Below are 20,764 nucleotides of genomic sequence, written 5' to 3'. Positions count from 1 at the left end.
ACAAGTAAAAGGTGCCCTGAATCAGCGTGTACTTACAGTATTTGATTACAGCGATGTTTACCGGCGCTTTCGTAGTTGTCATATACAGTTCTTCATTAATCTTGGTTACGTGCTCCATTCTGTCTAGCACCGGCACCACAGCAGCACACAAGCGAACGATGCGAAGCGAACACTACTAATGCGCTTTTTCCTCATGGCACAAACATCAACCGTCCGCGGCAAATACCCGAACTGCCCGAACGAGGAAATGTCAAATTTTCGTGCGATTTGCACAGTGACGTCACCCTCCGACAAAAATGACGAAAAAAAAACACCAAAAGAATAAACTTTTTAAAGCTATTTAAATAACAATTACAACGAAATAAAACTTATTTTGTTAATTCAAGTTTTAAAAAGATTTTTATAAAAGGGGCGTTTCTGGCATGTCAAAAAGTGATGATGCGGGCCACGGTGATGCGAGCGGAGGCAGCCTGGCGGGAAATTTAGCAAGACCGTTAGAGAGTGCAAACAAGCGCGATAGCTCATTCGAAGTTGAGTTGTCTAGGGGCAAATTTGGAAATTTTGTGGTGTTTCATCTCGAAGTTGTGGGGCGGCAGCTGGTGTACGTAGCAAGGCGCGAGTATCCAGATTAACTCGACTTCATCGTCACTTTGAATCTGAAGTGTGTTCTTAACTTGCTGTAACGGTTTTACGCGATGGAAATGTAATGCTTTCCCACATGTTTTTTTTTTTTTTTCGTTTCTACCTTTACAGCTGTAGTCATGGAAATAGCACCGGCACACTTTCGTCGTTTAGTAGAACAAGAAACCGAGCGTTTGACAAGCATCTGCCATCATTGGGAAGGCGTCATTGCTTCCCAACCTGATATTTCCGAGGAAGGTAAGTAATGCAGTGATGCATTGTTCTAGTTATGAGAGTGGAAGTCGCTGTTTTCGTCCAAAATGTGCCCTTCGTAGAAATCCTGCATTCAGGCAAGTTCTTACGAAAATTTCTTGCCACTCGTATGATGCGCAAGCAAACGTTTCCAAAACTTTGTTTTTTTTTTTCCTTCCAACACGCAATAATTTGTTAGGCGTCCTCGCATTCAGTACATACTCGACATATTCAAAGTCGAGCAGTCGAGCATGAAGTAAAGATCCTAAAGTGTACATAACTATTTTATTGCCAGATACGGTGAGATTAATTCCTACCGTCCTGAAATACCAGGCTTGCTGTAGCTATACCACAACCTTTGTGTGATACGCTTACGGAGTTGACTTCCCTTTTTCAGCGCAAGGTTACATAAGGAGTGCGACGGGAAAAGCGAAGTTGCTCATGAACGAGCGGTTTTCACAGTTCACCAGTTTGATTCACAACTGCGAGAACAACCTCGGAGAGAAAAAAACCACCTGCGATGACCTTCAAGGTTTCTGGGACATGGTCTATTTCCAGGTATTTGGTTTTCTTAGTTTGTGCACGCGACATATGCCAGCTGTGGTCCCCTGACATCAGTATGTCTGCTAATTTATGAATTAAGGTGTTAAGTCTGTGCTGGCTTGTGGTGCTTGCACACCCTGGTAATTGTAGTCCCTGAATTATGTCACAGCGAACGCTACCACATCAACTTTAATGCAAGCAATACAACACAAGGAAGGGCATTGCACAATGTGCTATGCTGAGTTGAGCTTTTTAACTTAACTATAGGCTTGCAACTCAGACCTGTCGTGGTCTTGCGGTTAGAGGAGCATTGGCGCACAAATTTTGCATCTTGTTTTTTTCTGTTGCAATGTGCAGATAATGACCCACTTATTGATGGAAAACTTGTTTGCCAAAGAGCGTTACGGGTAATTATTTGGGTACGGTTTTATGTCTCCCAGTCGCAGTTTCGATTCCGGAGAGTGTGGAGTGAGGCAGAAGCCTGAGTGGTGTCATAGCTGCATACATGAGCACAAAACTCTGCATGCATATGAGCACCGTCTTGACAACTGTTTTCAGCGAGGGCTCTCTGAAAAACATTTTAAACATGCTTGACCCCCCACGAATGCAATGCCAATGCAAGTATATCAGCTTTTGTACACTTGTGCAAGCCTGCCCCCTCTTTCTGTTTGAAAGGTCTGCTAGTAAGCACTCTCAAGGACCGTGGCAGGCAACACAAACTGGTGGTTGGTAACCAAAGGCTCATTTCGTGTGTGGTGCTAAAACACTCTTTAAAATCGCTTTTAAGTATGTTCTAAATGTGCTTGTTCTGGCACGGATGGATGAGCCCAGCTCATTTTAAGTGGGAGCTGTACAAACCGCATGGATGAGCTATGGTTGTCTTTGGTATAGTGAAAAGTTTAAAACATAATTTTAATTATAGGGTTTTAGGTGCCTAAACCACTGTACAGTCATGAGGGGTGCAGTGATTGGGGCCTCCATTTCACTTTAGCTACCTGGATTTCAATCTAAATACATGGATGTTTTTGCATTCTGCCCCTATTAAATGCATCCACCATGACCTGGAAACATGAGTAGCTGTCATCCACAATGGCTTTTCCATGCATTCTTCTTAGGTCTGTCTTTTTGTGACTAGTGATATGATGCCCTCTTGTTTAGATTTTTTTCTTTCTTGTTTGTGCTAAAAAATGCTATCACCATACAATAGAACTGTTAACGAGAACTATGACATGCAAAGCAAAGTGTTGAATCTTTTTGACAGACAAGATTGGCATGCCATACTAGGACAGTTGGCACAAGGACCTTGCTACAGCTTCTTCAGTACTGAATTGTTCAACCAAAATTTAGAAATAATGTGGATCGAATTCCCTACACCACTGTTTTATTTTTAGGTAGAAGATGTTGACAAGAAATTTGATCAGCTTGCCAAGATGCAGAAAAATGCATGGGAACTTGGCCAAAATGCTGATGCTGACAAGGCGAGCATGCCAAGAGTTGGATCCAAAACTAAAAGTGTGAGTTTCAGTAACAGCAGTTAACACTCATTTTTGTGCCTCTCTACGGCAAGTGCCCATTCAGCAAACTCGGAACTGAAATGCAAATTTTTTACTCTGTACGCAGTGCCAACAAAGGGGAACAAAGCACTGGGCATGGAAAGCCTTGTAAATGTGGCTACATTTCATAGCAGTCAAGATGCTGCAGCTTTTAGTTGACATGAAGTCCGCAGGATGACTTATTGGTCGCAGGATTTTCGCACTGAATGCACAATGCGCCAGATAATATGCCTAGCAAGACTAACAGGAGAGTGCATATATATAGCACATTTTGCTGACAATACATAGCTGCAGCTAGAATGTAAGAGCTGGCTATCTGAGCTTGATCGTCATTAGCCAAGATCTTGAAACCATAGCTTCTCCGCAGTGAACAAATCATAAACTTGTGAAATGGCTCCCCAGTTCTTGTGCCTTTGGTGTAAAGAAAGCTAATGTGTGAGCATGTGCCCAATGCGGCACATCTGTTGGTCACTTCAGGAAACTAGTTTGCGTTGGCACAGTATCGCCCCTTTAAGTTGAAAATATGCTAGTGAAATCCCAGCTTCAAATTCACTCACTCACTAATGTTCAACATACCATAACTTTTGTTCAAATGTATATAGAACGCCATTTTTGTTGCTCAGTAATCAGCTTAGATTCCAGATTATTATAGTACGCTGATTTACTTTGTAGCTCTTAGTTTAGAAAAAAAAAAAACTTGCTCCCGAAAAGGCACATGAAATACTTTGTATTTTAAAAACCACACTTTATAGAAGAAAAATAATTGCATATTTGAAATTGGCACACAAATATACATACTCGCCAAGTTTCATCAAACTCGATTAAGAAATAAAAACTTTTTTCCAAGACCAGTGTCTCCCTTTTAGGGGGTACAAGTAATCTGTTTAAATATATGAAAAAGTTTTTTTGTTTATTTGGTGTACATAAGAATATCTTTTGGCTTATATTAAGTGTGTTACAGCGTAAGTGGCACTTTGTCTCATCAAGGAATAACCTGAAAGCTTACCTGCATTGTTCACACAGGAGCTCCATAATTGAGTGCTTAGCAGCTTTCCTCCCTTTGGAAGACCTCATCCTTTGAGGTGCAGATTGTAGACTTGTCATTCTCCTTCACTCATATTTTTCTTTTTAGAATGCACGAAAGATCTGTATTCAGTACAATACAGTGCAAGTAATGATGATTTGTGGGGTTTAACGTCCCAAAACCACCATTTGATTATGAGAGACGCCGTAGTGGAGGGCTCCGGAAATTTTGACCACCTGGGGTTCTTTAACGTGCACCCAAATCTGAGTACACGGGCCTCTAACATTTCCGCCTCCATCGGAAATGCAGCCGCCGCAGCCGGGAATCGAACCCGCGACCTGCGGGTCAGCAGCCGAGTACCTTAGCCACTAGACCACCGCGGCGGGGCGCAGTGCAAGTAAAAAGTTGATATAATACAGAAGGAGGTCCCAAAGTAAAAACTGTCTGGGGGACCTCCTGTGAATTTGTGTATAAAAATATAGAACAAAGATTGGCAACTAAGTAAAAAACAGCAAGCGAATAAAACAAAATGAACGTAATGAAAATTATTATTGAAACTTGTGGTAGTTCAAGATATTTACATGTAAGTGATAAAACAGGAGATAACTAATTGGATTAAATGACTATAACATAACACATACATATCACTAACTAATACAGTGTCACTTAAGAACCTATACACGTACATATATATTCAGGTGTCGCTTGTTAGTAAGAACTGTTTTAGGTGCCGCCGGAAACAATGTAATGAGGGGCTTAATTTAATAATTGATGGTAGAGAGTTCCAGAAAGAAATTGCAGAGAACAAGGCTGTCATTTTGCCGTAGTTAGTGCTTACTTTTGGAAGCAGAAGGTTAGTATTTTCAGAAAACCGTGTGTTATTAGTATTGTGGAGATGTGTGAGGGGAAGTATGTCAGTGGGAATGTCACCGACTCTACTTCTGAATAATAAAATTCCAAGTTTGAATTGAACGGTGGAAATTAACGGTAGAATTTCGAGAGTGCTAAAAAGGGGTGCTGCTGATGCTGTGTAGGAACTATGTGCGATAATTCGGACTGCTCTTTTCTGAAGGTGAATGAGAGATGTTAGGTGTGTGGCGTAGGTATTGGCCCAGGATGGAATGCAGTAAGTTAGGTGACTGTTAATGAAAGCATAGTAAAGTGATTTTAAAATGTGTTGCTGAAAACAATGCCTTGTGCGAATCAGTATGCGGATGCCAAAAGCAGTCTTCTTGATGACAGAATTCACGGGAATGTTATATTTGAGTTGAGGGTCTAATGTGACATCTAGAAAAGTAGTGAACTTTGATGGGGTGATGACATAGTTATCAATGTATATTTTGGGTGAAATCTTAACGCTTTTTTGGGACGAGTGAAATAACATAAAAGTTGTTTTAACAGGGTTGATTTTCAATAAGTTATTTTTGCACCATGAAACAAGTTTTGCGACATCAGTGTTTAATTTTGCTAGTAGATTGTTAAGATCTCTGTCACTAGAAAATATCGTGGTATCGTCAGCATAAAGGATGCAGTCAGATGAGTTAAGTGATGATGGTAAGTCGTTAATGTAGATAAGAAAAATGAGAGGTCCCAGAATTGAGCCTTGTGGGACTCCCTGGTTAGTTATTGTTGGTGAGTCTTTGTAATCAAATATTGTTTACATATATTTACTGGCAAAAATATCTTAATGGTCTGCATATACTGTGATCTTGTCATTCTGCATGAAGTAAGGCAGTTTGAAATGTTCATGTACTACTTGGCATTACTAAACTGTTATGAACAATTGACAAAGGTCCTTTCTCTGATCTTGCAGGTCAAGGCTACAAAACCTGTAGCAACAAAATGTGTGCCCACAGAGGCACAGAAAGCAAGGATTGAAGCATCACGCAAACGTCTTGCTGAAGCAAAAGCTCGTGCAGCTACTACAGTTACTGCACGAGGACCTGCTCTAACAGCTGACAAAGAGAATGCAGTCCTCTTTGAAGCACCAAACTTCTTTCTTGTATCAAGCCCTGCTCAGTCAAAGCATAATAGTTAGTGTTGTGAATTTTTCTTAACTTTTTTCCCCCCTTTGACATACTTGTGGCTCATAGTTTCACCGAAACCATCTAGTGGCATGGTCCAAAAATAAAAGCCAGTTTCTATTTATGCTGCCATTGGTTTGCACAACAGTGCCCATGACAATAAACACATGCACGTCTCGCAGTGTCTGATCACAAGTAATAGTGCCATCAGCAGTTTTAAGTACAGTTGTACAGTAGTTTGGTTTTAAGAGATATTAAGAATGGTGGAGGGGAAACAAATTCTGCTGTAATGGTGGAAAAGTTTTTACTTTAAAAAAAGCCTTCCCTAGCCAGCAAATGTACAAAAAAGGTCAGTGGTGGATCCATGCCTTTTAGTAAAGATGTACACTGCATATTAAGGCTAAATTTTCAGTTTCAGGGACTTTTGTCAAAATACCGGCTCATATATGGAAAAATATATTCAAGATAAAGTTGCGGGCATGAAGACAAGTTGCTTTGTAAACAAGAAAAGTTAGCTCCATCAAACGGCCCTTCAATCGACCCCGACGTTTAAACAGTTTGTTCCCTTGTCTAAATCGATATGTTATGCTTCAGAGTCCCTTTAAAACCTTCAAACAGTTTACCGAAATTTTGAAAATGGATTAGCAGTTTTGTCAAGTTTCATAAGCAGGAAACGTTTTTTTTTTTAGAACTGTTATGCCTTTTGTGCAGCATACTTGACAGAAGTGGCTGTGTTGAATACTCGCGAATGTCGACAGAACAAATTCAATATCTAATTGCCACTTTCATTTTTCAGAGCCAAATCTCTTTCAAGGAACACCAAGGAGCCTTCAAAACACTCCAAAACAGAAGGATTTTTCACCACTGGCATGTGTTACACGATCTGCAAAAAAAGCACTGCTTCAGCATAACTGAGGGAGATATGTTATTTGGCTTTAACAAAAAAATGTTTAATGAACTATTGCATGTTTGAAATGTATGGGATGCACCATTTACACAATCGAGGTGTACAAGACTTTTCACGCTACATTAAAGTATTCCATCTTACGTTTCTCTTGATAAATGCTTCAGTCTGCTGATGTCTGTTCTCATTTCTGGCATCCCACACTCTTTTCAACACTGTCAAAATCAATGTAAATTTGTACAAACAAGCATGCTTTCCCATCTTGAAAGTACTGACAAGAGACTTCTGGACCTAGTTTTTTTTATAGTGCAATGGAAAGCTTCCCTTTAGTAGTGTTAACGCTTAAGAGGAGATGAGGGTTGAAAAATGCAAGTTTTTTCTAAAACTACACATTTTTCATTTTTATTTGCTTTCACAACTTTAGTTTCTTTACTTCCACAACAAAAGAACCTGAATATAGTAATTAAACTTGAAGTAGGTGAAAATTGCTTTTACAGAGCAGAAAGTGGTGGCTAAAAACTGAAAGTTTGTTGTCTAAAGTCTTCTGGAAATTATCACCAGGCTGCTTGTCAATGTATTTTGCATGAGCAGTTCACTAATGCCACATGCTCAAAACAATTGCCAAGCTCTCATGATAAAAGAAATCATTTAAAAAAACACATCTTCGCCGCATAGATGAGCTTTCACTTATACTTTATCCATTTTGGGGCGATTTCTTGAGTGTAGACATCATGTTTTTTATTCTGATAGCCAGATGAGGGTGAAATTTCGTATGAACCGAGGATGAAATTTTGTATGAACTGAACGGCACTCGTAGATAATTCGTGCCGAGCCTGCCTGACCGTTTTGCTACAGTAGTAGGCCACTAGCGAGTAGCTTGCCATCGCGGCTGCACAGGAATGAATAAGGTAGCGATGGTTTGCAAACATATTACACCGACATCATTACTTGCCAATAAGCATCATGCGGCTGCTTGTTCAACGGAACGCAAGCATTTAACTTCCCATTGAGTAGCGCTTGTGTCACAGCCGTGATAAGACTAACAGTGAACTATTTGCTGCACTCGGATGTTGCAGGTTCCAACAGCGCGATCGAAACAAGAATATCCAAACGGATACTTGCGTACACTTTTCGCAACGTCAAAATTGTGAAAATTCGTCTAACAACAACGTTGCTTAGACGTCACTGGTAAAGTGCAGGAGAAGTTAGCGTGGACTTTCATTGTAACTGCATATTTCATTACTCTAACAATTTCGCTTGGCTGGTCGAGCGTGTTGGCGGCATGTGGCGCTTTGTTAGTATCCACTGTAATTGGGCTACATGCAATTCACAAGGAAAACTAAGCTTTTAGTTTGAGCCCACTGAAGGATATTGTACAATAAATACAATCAAAGTGACTTACGAGTGTGAAAAAACATTATTGCACTACGGGACGTAAAGTGCAACTGGCTGCTCGTAAGCTAGCAGCTGATCGCTCATCGTCACTGTCACTCTCAGCGCGTTGAATCATCTTGTCGAGTCCTCGTTGTTAAGACGGTTTCTACGAACATCACTGCTGAAAGTAATCTGAGGAATTCTCTCCACCGTACGACTTAGATAGCACCAACAACACATCATTCACCACGCAGAACACCAACACGGTGTCACTCACCACGTTTATCTGGAAGTGTGGAGAGCATTTCACTCCGACATCTGGATTCCTTCCAGTGTGCTGCCATCTATCAAAGAACGTAAAAAAAAAAGCAAGTAAAGGGTGGAGCCCTTTACAGAACATTCACATGTTCAGCAGTTTCCTCCTCTTCTCCACATGCACTAAATAATGTGTCTGTGCCTTCGTATTTGTCTCGGTACATCTTGCTCGGCAATACATTCGTTCTGGCCTCGAACAGCCGAGAACTACCCCGAGAATTATCGTCGATCCTTTTTTTTGCAATTTCCTGCTTGAAAGTTCGGTAGGTCTACAGTGATCATTTCATAAACATTCCAATTTTCCACATGTCCCCTTCTTTTTCTTTCACCGTATTCTTAACCGATGTTTCTTTCTGGCTCGGTATTCTGCTGTTGCCTAAATACTTGCTTGACAATTTTCGAGTTCGCTTTCTCCATTTAGTATCAACATTCTTCGTATCAACATGCTCCTCTCCCATTTTTCTCAATCGCTCCTCAAAGTCTATCTTGCAGCTAGCTTGCCTGCCCTCAAATGATGTTCATCCCATATCACCTTGTACTCCCTGGTTTAGGGAATTCCAGTGTGCTCCCAAAGCAAGTCTACCTATGCCACGTTGTTCAATTTCCAATATTGCTTGAACCTTTGATCTCACGCACAACACCGCATTGCCGAAAGTCAGACCAGGAACCATGACCCCTTTCCATATTCCTCTCACAACATCATGCCTATTTTAGTTCCACAGTGTCCCATTTTTCATTACAGCTGCATTCCTGTTACCCTTAGTCATTACGTATCTTACGTATCCATACGCCCAAATGTTTGTATTTATCCGCTATTTCTATCGTGACTTCTTGTATCTTATGCTCACCACCTTCGTTATCATTAAAAATCATGATTGCCGACTTCTCTCTGCTGAACTTCAAATTTAATTTATCTCCCTCATTACCACAGATGTCTATCAATGCCTATCTTCCTTGTTGTCGGCTATTAATACTAAATAATCTGCATACATCAGTGCTGCTAATATCTGTTCTATGTGTTTTCCTTGCTTGGCAAAAGAGAGGCTGAAGCCGAGCCGACTCCCCTCTAATTCGACTTTTAGTCCCTGTAGATACAGCATAAATGCATAAGGTCACAAGGGACATCCCTGTTGAAGCCCGTGTTGTATCTCTATAGGTTCGGAGTTCATCCCATTTTATAACTACATTGTTACTCTTATAGAGAGAGATAGAGATATATAAAGAGATAAAGGTGGAGTCACTAATCTTTTGAAGGATATCTACTTTTAAAGATATCCTTTAAAAGATTAGTGACTCCATCTTCCACACTTAGTGTGTCCAGTATTCCTCGCAAGTCCTTTTGAACCATGCTATTGTACGCTCCCTTGATATCCAAAAATGCTAGCCATAGGGACCTGTGTTCATTTTCTGCTATTTCGATGCACTGCATCAGTGAGAACGGATTTTGTTTCAACCTCCTTTGTTTCCGAAATCCATTCTGCAGTTCCCCCAGCACCCCCTCATTCTCTATTCATGCCCGCAGTCTTTCCTTCATAATCTACATCACCAGCCTGTAAACCACAGATGTCACTATTATGGGACGGTAGTAGTTCATGTCAGCTTTGTCCCCTTTTCCTTTATCGATCATGCTCATCCTGCTAAGTTTCCATCCATTGGGGACTTCACCATCGATTATTGTTCTGCTCACTGCCTCTCTCAAAGTCTGTTTAGACTTCGGACCCAATGTCTTTATCAGCATCATTGGAATGCCATCTGGGCCTGTTGATGTACTACTTGGAACCCTCTTCTCAGCCCTTTCCCACTCTCGTTGTGAAAATGAAGCCATTGTGCCACTTGATCCGTCCCTGTCTATCGTGGTGCATAAGGCACTTCTTTGTTGAAATTTTTCTGTCACCCTTGTTCTTATATATTCAATAGCTTCGTCCTCTTCTAGCCTAGCACCTTGAGCTGTGGTTATCAACCTCTGCTCTAGGTTTGTTTCATTTCTCAGGCAGTTTAGATGGTTCCATAATTTTGCAGCTGCCTTTCTGTCCTTTTTATGTACTTCTACCAGCCACTGAGCACCCTTTCTTCTAAACTTTTCATTGATCAGGAGGGATGCTTCCCTTCTAGAGCTTAGAAAGATTTCTCATTTTCTTTCAACATAATCTGTCGGTTCACCCTGTTGCTTAGCATGTATGTGCTCTAGGCTTGTCTCATTACTCAGGGAGTTTAGATGGTTCTAAAATTTTGCACCTACCTTTCTATTCTTTTTATGTACTTCTGCCAGCCACTGAGCCCACTTTCGTCTAATCTTGTCATTGATCAGATGGGATGCTTTCCTTCTACAGCTTAGTCACAGGATCAAATCCTGGCTGCATCAAAAATTCAGCCGCTGCAGCCAGGTATCGATTCCGCGACCTGTGGGTCAGCAGCCAAGTACCTTAGCCGCTAGACCACCGTAACGGGGGTGGGTGGTGCATACCTGCACACTATGGTCTGAACATGTGACGAAGGCATATGATTGCATTGTTAATAATTAATCAGTATCAATCTACGTACAGCCAAAATGGAATTGAAAGTATGATGTGAACACACTAGTGCAAATTAAAGCAGAGGGAAATGTGCTCTTTGTTTAGTAGATGATTATTTAAGAGGAAAGAATAGGCAAAAATATTGAAAAAAATTCATTTTTTTGCATTATTTGAAATCTGCAGTCTTTTCTGAACCCGAATCAACCATTTGTTTGTTTTAGTATGATTTTTTCCCTGTAAAAATGGCATATTTCAGAACTTGTGTGGTGGCCTACCATGCCCCAATTCTTACATAGCAAGGCATTCCTTGCAGATCAAGCATCATAACTATATGCAGAAGTTACAGTTTTCAGGCTGGAGTGTATTGGCACATTAAGAAAAGAATGTTCCCAGAACTTCAAAAATAAAAGAAAGCCTAGGCATCAAGCTTTCTATTGGAAAATCTATATCTGGTCAGTGACGTCTAGGTGGTTTCATCATTGGCAAGTACCAAAATTATAGAACGAGCTTTGAAGACATGCTAAAAGCTGTCCGGTCCACATATTTTCACATGGCATCAAAGGCTACCAAGGATGCCGTAACTTGGGTGTAAGTTCTACAAAGCCCAGTTGAACTTTCCAGCATCTGTTGTTGAGGTTGTTAAGGAAAAGTATCTGGAACTAGCTCATCCAGAATCACTTTCTAAAGGCCTCCATAGGGAAACTCGAAACCATAATGCATCGTTCGATTGTTGTGTAAAAGTGCGCTAAAAAAAAAAATTTCTCGGGCTCCAAGCACTCTAAATATGCACTCCTAATGCTGTTTTCACTTTTATTATGTTAATATAGCCTGTGTGAATGTGCTGAACAATTTTAAAATTTCGCCAAGGCATTGCCTACGCAACCTTGAACTTCATTGACAGTACAGTGCTGACACGGCTGCTTAGCAGGCAAGACGTTTCGACACAAAAAGAACAAAAAATAATTCTGGTGATGGGTATCTGACTGGTGAATATTGAACAAGTTCGCCAATTTCCTCTTATAATCTTGTTGTACTTTTGAAATAATGGAGATTTTCAACTTTACATGCGACTATCTCGAAACATGTTTTTTTTTGCACTTGTGTTCCTTTTTCTCGGCAACTACAGTATCTAGAATCATGGATTTCGGCTAGTATTTATATAACGTAACAAGAATATGCCGAAGCAGAATGATAGTTCTGTGAAGAAGTGCTTTTCTGCACCACGATATCTAATAGCTATTATCGAGTGATAATTAGATACCTGAAGTGAAAAATTTGCAAAAAGTGAAAATTACAATTTGCACTGCTAAATCTGTTTCAGTAAGAAGAGGGATGGCTCATAATCACAACGATGGTAAAATGATTTCTGTAGCTCTTATGGTTATGCAGAAAAAGGTACATATATGAACTTTGCCTAAAATGTAGGCGTCACAAAAGCAAACGCAGACAGTTACATAAACAGAGTTTGAAGTCTACAGCAAGCTTGTGTGAATAGTGAATTTCAGGTTGTAATTGAATTCGAAGCAAATAGTCACTAATCCTGTGCAGATTTTCTTTGGTTAGCTGTTTTCACTGTTTAGCACCCTTATACTACATACTACAGTGAAACAATCTTTACAAATGTTACATTCAAATTGGTATACATCTATTTGTTCATTTCGAATACTTCGAAATTCTCAACAATTGAGGTTCAAATGGAAGTGAAATTTAATACATTAATATTCATTCAAATATTCAAAGCATTCGACGATTTGCACAAGCCTAATCCACAGTTAATCAACCATGCGGTACAGATCATAAATAAAATTATTACATTAGCAATGATGTGGTACAACCTTAATAAAAAGGAACAGATAATAAAGCCAAGGTAAGCACAATAATTGTATTGTTTCAAATATAATGTAGTTGTGAAGAAAGTGAAGTGGACAGAAAGACAACTTGCTGCTGGCCGGGACCGAACCTGTAATCTCCCCATAATGCACCCTTTGCTCCATCAATGAAGTTACGACAGCGGTTGTCCCCGCATTCACATTAACGTGTATTTTATGTGCACGCGAACCTGTGAGTGTTAGCCCCGTTTGTAGCTATGGGGGTAAGTGTGAAATGCTTATCTTTAGCCAGCTGGCATCACGCACCAGGTGGCCTTTTAACGAGCGGACACCTGACCAATAAGCAACCACATATTACCTTAAGGCATCATATCTGCTGGAACGAGACCCTTGCTATAAATGAACGAAGTAAGAAAATTTTGAGGGCTTGTTTCTTTGTTTGATACAGACGATAAATCCAAAGAAGTTTGTGTACTCTTTCATGTGTATTGTAGCAATTGTGATGTAGATAGAAAAAAAATCAAGGAGGATGAAGAGACACCTTGCCTCTAGAAAATACTGAATGTGCAACCTGTCTTGTCGTCGTTTCGCTATCTTTGCATCAATCCACTTGAAATAGTACAAGTGATGTCTGAGACCTATTCCTTCCTTGGCTTCATTGTCTGTTGGTTTTCATAATTTGTGTGAAAGAAACGAATGGTTGAAATTCTCTTCTTTCATTCATTGTAAAATGAGAGATGATTTCTTAACATCAGTTGTGGTGCATCATTAGTTCTGCTGTAGGTTGTGACGTTGGCCATGTTCTCTTACATAACAATGTCATAAGCACAAAACATTTAGCAATACATGGCTTAGCAAGCTATAGCAGAGACGAGCTTGCTTGACTAAACGAGAAGATAACTAGGAATGCTGCTTGTTATGTGCACATCTGCACTGCATAGCATGCATTACTCTTCCATAAAATTGATGTCTATGCCTCTCTCCACCATGGTGGTATAGTGGATATAGACCCTAAAGTCGCGGGTTTGATCCCGGCTGTAGTGGTCACATTTTGATTCAGGCAGAGGCCCATACACTGTTCAATGTCGGTGCATGTTAACACCAGGTGGTCCAAATTTCTGGAGCCCTACATGGCATGCTTCTTATTGTGGTTTTGGGGCACAAAATACAAGGTATTATTATGTCTGCTTTACATGAGGGCTGACATTACATCCGACCATAAGCTTCCCTACGGGGGTCTCACTCTTGTCTATGTGCTTGATAAGCCCATATATCTTCCTCGTAACACTTGGCTTGAAGCCAAGCAATGTGGCATGGGCAGTGCCTCACCGACTGTTTCACATGACATCACTTTCCACAATGCATGAGATCTGCTGGAATGTTTTCAAAAGTATACAGAACAGTTCCGACAAAGTCATATTTTCATCCTACGTAAGCAGCGACTGTAGCTTGCAGTTCATTGAGTACTCAAACTTTAGGTCTCGGAGCAACTGTAGGACTATGAGAACTAGTGTAGTGGGTATTGGCCTTATTTTGACCATCTATATTTTCTGAGTTCCCAAATCAAAGCTCAAAAGCACTTAAGAATTCTACTCTTGAGGGGCCGAAGCCATGACATACAAGCGTAAAAACCTGTTACCTTTTACTAGGAGCTTGACATTACAATTTTAGCCTCAGAATGATTAGAATTCCTGCTTCTCATTATATTTCATCAGAAAAAATTTTCAAAAATATTGAATTTCCCTCTTAGGCTCTCTTAATTTTCAATAAAATGTTTAGTTTCCCCATGTTTTTTAACCTTCAGAAGCATAAGGTCTTCCCGATTTGGCTGCACTTTCTGGACGTGATACACGAAAGTGTCATGCCAGTGCCACACCAGTTCCTCTAGTGTTAGTGCAGCATCACACCAGCAGTTTCAGTGTAGCGATCAAATCGAGGGCATAAGTGCAGTCCCGCCATATACCTTGCACTATTTGCACGAGAAGAGAACTCGCAAGAAAGCTATATCTAAAGTGCCGATTAACACATGCAGCAAGAATCGAGTGCCTAAGTCCAGGTGATGTGAGCTGTACTCGCCAAATCGAGGGCAAAAGTGCAGCACTAATGAACTAGTGCAGAATGTGCAGCCAAATCGAGGAGACATATAAAGAGAGTGCAACTGCGGAATTGATTAAGAATTTTCAATTGTGGTCAGGTGAGCCAAGTGAAATTGGCAGAATATCAATTTACAGAATGTGAATGTAGAAGACTAGATGACATCAAATATGACATTTATATTTTTTTCAGCATATTTGAAAAGAATCTATCACAATGCTTTGAGACTATTAAAACATTACCTAAAATGGCAAAACCGATGGAAAAAAATTAGCCTACTACAGTGAACTCTCACTTCAGTGAACTTCAAGAGACTTAAGGAAATAGTTTGCCTGAATAAAAGTCCACTAGACTGAACATCCACTAGGACATGGAACAGCATTAGGCACCACAGAAACGAAGTAAAATGTGTAGAAGGCAATTTAATTTGAAAAGCATTTTGTCATTTTCATTTGGACTGACTCCCTAAAAGTGCTAGACAAAACCAAGCGGTCCAGAGAGAACGTTTCTGTACACAGTCTCTGGCACAGCTTATTGTGACATGAACTCTCACAACTTTCTAATGTACCCGACAGCCACAGTAAAGTATTTGAACCTGCCTCAGCCATAACTGCTTTGCAGCACACTTGTTTCAGTTTTGGGCGAACCTTGGAAACAATCTACAAATCTGACAGCTGTGCACAGCAGTTACTGAAGTGCCTGTGCGCCCTTTTCATCTCCCGCATAGCCGTATTGCCTCGGCGGTGCTGCATACAGCGCATGACATCTGCAGCGCTGTGTGCGGCGCATGTATGCATGACAGCGCTGTGTCAAGCACTGTTGACTCGGAGAAAGAGGTTCAGTGTAACAGTTTTCTGAATTTAGTGCAGTGAACACCAAGAAAAAGAACTAAATACTTCACCGTGAAAAGGCCTAATTTTATGATATGTGGATGAAAAATAAAGCAGCGCTAAAGACGGGATGAGAAGAAGACACCGGCATGGTGCTTCTCATTGCGTCTTTAGTGGTTTCTTATTCTTTGTCTACCAACCCAGTCAAGCTTATGATATACGGTATTGGCACCATGCTGTTCAGTATATTTGTTGTTAAATTTGATGACACACTTATGGAGGCCACAGCCTGTTTCTTTTTGACGACAAAATTTTCATGAATGCTTATTCAGCCTACATAGGGGCTTTGGAATGAGCCTGTGAATGTAGCCTATGTAGCCGATTTGGGATGAGCCTGTGAAACTTGAAACTGTTGATTTCCTTTGAATTTCGGGAGTTCAAAAGCAATCTTGGAGCTGCCAATGCAATGATCAGTTATTGTAAATAACATAAGACAGAGTTTTTTGGAGGTGATAGAAATATCGTGGAAATAGAAGCTCTGTAATTCACGTGAATTGTGAATAGATCACTTAATGCAAGCACTACCAAAGCATATTCACATCACGTGATCCAAGTAGCACCAAAATCGCAGCAACAATAGTGCTTCTAGAGATCTATAGCTTTCGCACCCGGTTTGGAATCGGAAACATCTTTTTTCATAGCAAGAACATGCAATTGTGTGCAACAACCAAGATGGGTCAGCATATGTTGCCCTCGCGTGTCATCAGTGACTGCAGAACCTAACTGGCTGTGATGGCTTCTCTATGTTTCCAAAGCGGCTGAGCCTTCAACCTAACAAGTCATTTGTCACATTGCAGAACAAAGTGTTTACGTGTGCAAATGACTAGTAGATACTACACCACTCTCATACACTATATAAAGCAAGGGGTACACCAGGTTGCATGTATGCATCACGAGTTGTTACTACGAGCTGAAATTCCGATGCTCTTTAGTACACACATATACATGGTAGTGGTATATGACATCTACATTCGACACTCAATATTTCAAACTCGAAGGGACCTCTGACTTTTGCTTGAATTATCAAGAAGTTGCAAGTATCAGGAGTTCTCCGATAGATGATTCAAGGCGATTGATTGATTGATATGTGGGCTTTAACCTCCCAAAACCACCATATGATTATGAGAAACGTCATAGTGGAGGACTCCGGAAATTTCGATCACCTGGGGTTCTTTAACGTGCCCTCAAATCTGAGCACACTAGCCTACAGCATTCGAATTCATCGAGAATGCAGCCGCCGCAGCCGGGATTCGATCCCGCAACCTGTGGGTCAGCAGCAGAGTACCTTCGCCACTAGACCGACTCTAGGTGAGGTGACACACGTTATGATTAAAGATTACTTTTATCACATTTAAAATTTTTTAAGTACTATTAAACTTCAACTGCATGCTGTAAACAGAAAGCAGAGGTGTAAGGTCTACAAGTTTATTGGCCATTTACTGCTGACCAGACCTCTAAAAAAAAAGTGAATTGCCAACTGCTTTTATGCTATTGGTAAGTGTCTTCAGCAGAAAGCTCTCTATACCAGTTGAGAAGCGCCACGGTTTACCATGCGTCTGCTTTGTTTCAAACATTTGTTTATTAACAAAGCCTTTTTCCTTGAGGGCCTGAGGTGCTTATTTTTCCTTTTTAGACTGTTATTATTATATAAGCACGCAAATTTTCAAATAGTACAGTTAAACCCTTTTATAGGAGGCATGCTCTGGAAAGCAATTCGTGTCTTTTATACGTGATGTCTCTTATAAGCAAGGTACCATGTATTAATTTTATTATCAACCCGTAGGCACAATGTTGTAGGTGCTGTTGCACACTGGCGTCTCTTATACCCATTTGTCTCTTATATCAGTGTCTCATATATAGAGTTCGATTGTAGTGGCATAGCAGCAAACATTTTCTGGCATGGAACTGAAAAAAGTATGAATTGAACAAATGAAAAAGTTTTAATTAACAGGCTTTTAAATACAATAAAAAAATAGAGGGCACACGAAAAAATTAAATTTTATTTGAATTGCCCAAAAGTATGAATTATCGTTTGAATGATTACAAATCTACTGTATTTTGCAACACAATAATTGGACAATTATTGTTTAAAAATGCGAGCTTGAGCAAGAACAGTTTTCAGATGACATAACATATAATGACTTAGATGTTCAATGTAATTTGTTTTTCTACTGGTCACAATATGTTTTCGAAGGCAGATGTGTAACAATGGTGCAAAAACTTAGACACGACCCCTGCATGGCAGGATTGAACACACATACATGGCAGTGGCATGACATGTTGCTATTTTGCGACACGATCGTAAAACATCCGAGCAAGTGCACTTACTCGAGCATGCAGCCCGGTCCGCTTTTCGGGAGATAAGAAATATACCTCCACCCTTTCCTCCATTTTCACTGTTCTTATTCGCCCGATGAGGACAAGTGAAAACAAAACAACCTCTATGCTCCAATGATTGTCCAACATAAAAAAAAAGAAAAACCTTCGATCTAAAATGGCAGCAAAAGATCCTAGCGCTGGTGGCGACACACAGCGGCACGTGTCCCGAGTATACCTACGCGTTCTTTTCAAGCATCCTCCTTTGCGCTGCAGAGGCATGCTGAAGTAATCGAGGTGCTTGTAGTTATCCGTGTGATATTCGGATTGCTTGCTATCACATTAGTTGCTTCGCCCTAACAGCAAAACTGCTTCTTTTTTTGGAAATGCCACCTAAACTTAGCTTTCGACCTCTCTCTGAAACCAGAAGAGCTTGATCAAAGCTAGTGAATGCATCGAGATAATGGAGCTCTACTTTCGCACCAGCTACACAGGTACTTTAAACACGTACAGTTGCAGTACATCGACACACCACCAAAATTAAAAGCAACTCTAGAAAAAATGTACACCGACAACCTAGAATGCTGCAGCTCGGCCGTTCAAGCTCCACACACCGGAACCCTTAGTCAAGATCTGATTTTGAGTGATATAGCCAAGAAAATAAATACTGCATCAACCGCAGAACCATGCTCGCTATACCAGATTTCATTGCTGCCAACAGTTGAGAATTCTCATCGCAAAGGCCGTGCCTTCCCTTGCCAAAAAAACCGGCACGTACAATGGGTCTTGACCATGCTTATTATAGCACTTACGCCATGTTTCTTGAAAACAGACATGAGTCAAGTTCTTTTTTTTTTCTCGCAATATATGGGTTGACTTGCATTCGTATATTCAAAATTACAATAGAGCACAATACAACACATTCATGCTTGACCTAGTAGACCATTTTCCTGGCCTCTTCAGTTTCCCTTTAGAAAGCCGCAATCTGAACACAGCCAAGTATGTACAGTGCTCATAATTCAAAAAAGACATATTAGTCACTGCTGGTATGCTCAGCAGCTCAAGATAACCACATCACGTTGCAATGAATTCGGTCTAGCATTCGTACAGGTTTCCAAACCGAAAATTCAAGCATATTCAAAGACTTTCCAGTACCTGTTGCAACTTTTTCAAGGACTCAAAGCGGCATGCGATGTTGGAATTGATCACTCTCCAATTTTCAAAACTAACAGAATTTATTGCACCCTTTATAAATATATGAATATCACAATTACAATGAAAACAAATCTAGTCGAGACTTCTTCCACCTCCACCCCTCAATCTCCATGCATTACGAGCCACCGCAGGTAGCCGTCGGCCTGGGGCATGTTGTTTGGCATACAGAAGAACGGTGGCAGAGCTAGGCCGTCCGGGGAGGGTCGGAAATGGGCCATCAGGTCTCACACAACAGCCCGGCAGTCAGGCGTAGCCAGCTCGAAACCCGTGATAGGGATCCCGTGAGTGTCTTCGCCTGGAAACAGAAAAAAAAAAAAAAAAACAGAATGATAAAAGGGTTATAAAGTGAAACGGTGATTATAGACACACAAATTTTCTATGAAAACTTTAGCATCATCGATTTTACCACCATAGGTTTACGAGTAAGGAGAAAATAAAAATTTTCAGATTTCCTAGCGTGGTCTTGGAAGTGGTGATGTGAGATATCAGGCTTTTTTTTTTCTTTCTCCATTGGTCAACACAATTTCCAAATTTCATTCGTTCTCTGGGCCCATGAAAAAAAAACGTACCTCATTTAGCAGACACTATAAAATGTAATGACACAGCGACTAGTGTAGGGACTTGAAGAGGTTCAAACTGGGCTAGTAGGCATGAATGCATAATAATAATAAGAAAAAAAATGACGTTTAAGCACAGGTTATGTGCACTAATTTTTCAGTCTGCTGTCGGAGCTTGTCTTGGTGGTTCTTTCTTCAGTATATATATTTTTTTTGCGCTGTTCATTATCACGACCTCAAGTTGACACCACCTGTATTTTGCACTTGTCAAGCATCTTTTCACAGCATGCACAGTGTCTTTAGTAATTTACAACTACAGGAAACATTTGTTTGTCCCTTCAGTGTCCTTATAAGGTCAGGAAGTGGGCAACAATGTGAAGAAACCAAGCGGCACCATCACCAGCTCAGGGTTCATGCTTGTTTACATGAAAAAATTCAATGGTTTTCAAGGACATTCAAGGCTATGTGTACCAATTTTCAAGGACCACACTGTCTGTTAGAAACCCAATCACACACTTTCAGGGGAAGACAAAGGCTTCAAGTAACTATAATTCGTGAAAAAAAAAAAAAAAACGCAACATCAATGCAGCAGACGTCAGAAACATGGCTCCAGTGACGTTTTCTTTTCAGACAACATTCAATCATAGTTTCTTAAAGCTGCGTAAGTAATCTTGTTCAGTCTAACACGAATCGCAAACTTTTATTCAGGTAGCAAAAACTAAGGAACAGTTATTATGCAA

At 40.4% G+C, this 20,764-nt stretch overlaps 2 protein-coding genes and 1 long non-coding RNA gene across 8 annotated transcripts in view; 1 reads left to right on the top strand and 2 right to left on the bottom strand.

Moving 5' to 3' along the window:
* Mvd (mevalonate diphosphate decarboxylase) overlaps positions 1-293 on the bottom strand; it is an 84,084-nt gene extending 83,791 nt beyond the window's left edge. Inside the window, exon 1 of one of the 2 annotated variants that reach the window (XM_075884821.1) lies at positions 37-293. In XM_075884821.1, the coding sequence (XP_075740936.1) occupies positions 37-118 (82 nt within the window). In that variant the 5' untranslated portion in view covers positions 119-293. The remainder of the gene's footprint in view (positions 1-36) is intronic. The other variant, XM_037428703.2, reaches the window with a different exon arrangement.
* Positions 294-407: 114 nt separating this feature from the next.
* Positions 408-7,096, top strand: LOC119177262 (disks large-associated protein 5). Of its 3 annotated transcripts, none has more exons than XM_037428706.2 (6): positions 408-615; positions 754-879; positions 1,271-1,431; positions 2,808-2,930; positions 5,807-6,026; positions 6,814-7,096. In XM_037428706.2, the coding sequence occupies exons 1-6, from the start codon at positions 423-425 to the stop codon at positions 6,930-6,932; spliced, it is 942 nt and encodes a 313-aa protein (XP_037284603.2). In that variant the 5' UTR covers positions 408-422; the 3' UTR covers positions 6,933-7,096. The 3 variants fall into 3 exon arrangements, with proteins under 3 accessions (XP_037284603.2, XP_037284602.1, XP_037284601.1); XM_037428705.2 differs by having other exon boundaries at positions 460-601; XM_037428704.2 differs by having other exon boundaries at positions 482-661.
* A 138-nt stretch (positions 7,097-7,234) lies between these two features.
* Positions 7,235-20,764, bottom strand: part of LOC119177263 (uncharacterized) — a 26,452-nt gene continuing 12,922 nt past the window's right edge. For 2 of the 3 annotated variants that reach the window (XR_012889312.1, XR_012889313.1), the window contains exon 4: positions 19,469-19,762. This is a non-coding gene — a long non-coding RNA (uncharacterized LOC119177263). Of the gene's footprint in view, positions 8,640-18,264; positions 19,763-20,764 lie in introns of those variants that run through there. The other variant, XR_005110560.2, reaches the window with a different exon arrangement.

This window comes from Rhipicephalus microplus, unplaced genomic scaffold (assembly GCF_043290135.1).
Source record: "Rhipicephalus microplus isolate Deutch F79 unplaced genomic scaffold, USDA_Rmic scaffold_48, whole genome shotgun sequence".
Classification (NCBI taxonomy): Eukaryota; Metazoa; Arthropoda; class Arachnida; order Ixodida; family Ixodidae; genus Rhipicephalus; species Rhipicephalus microplus.
Note: the sequence above shows the minus strand (reverse complement) of the source record. Positions and strands in the feature narration are given on the sequence as shown.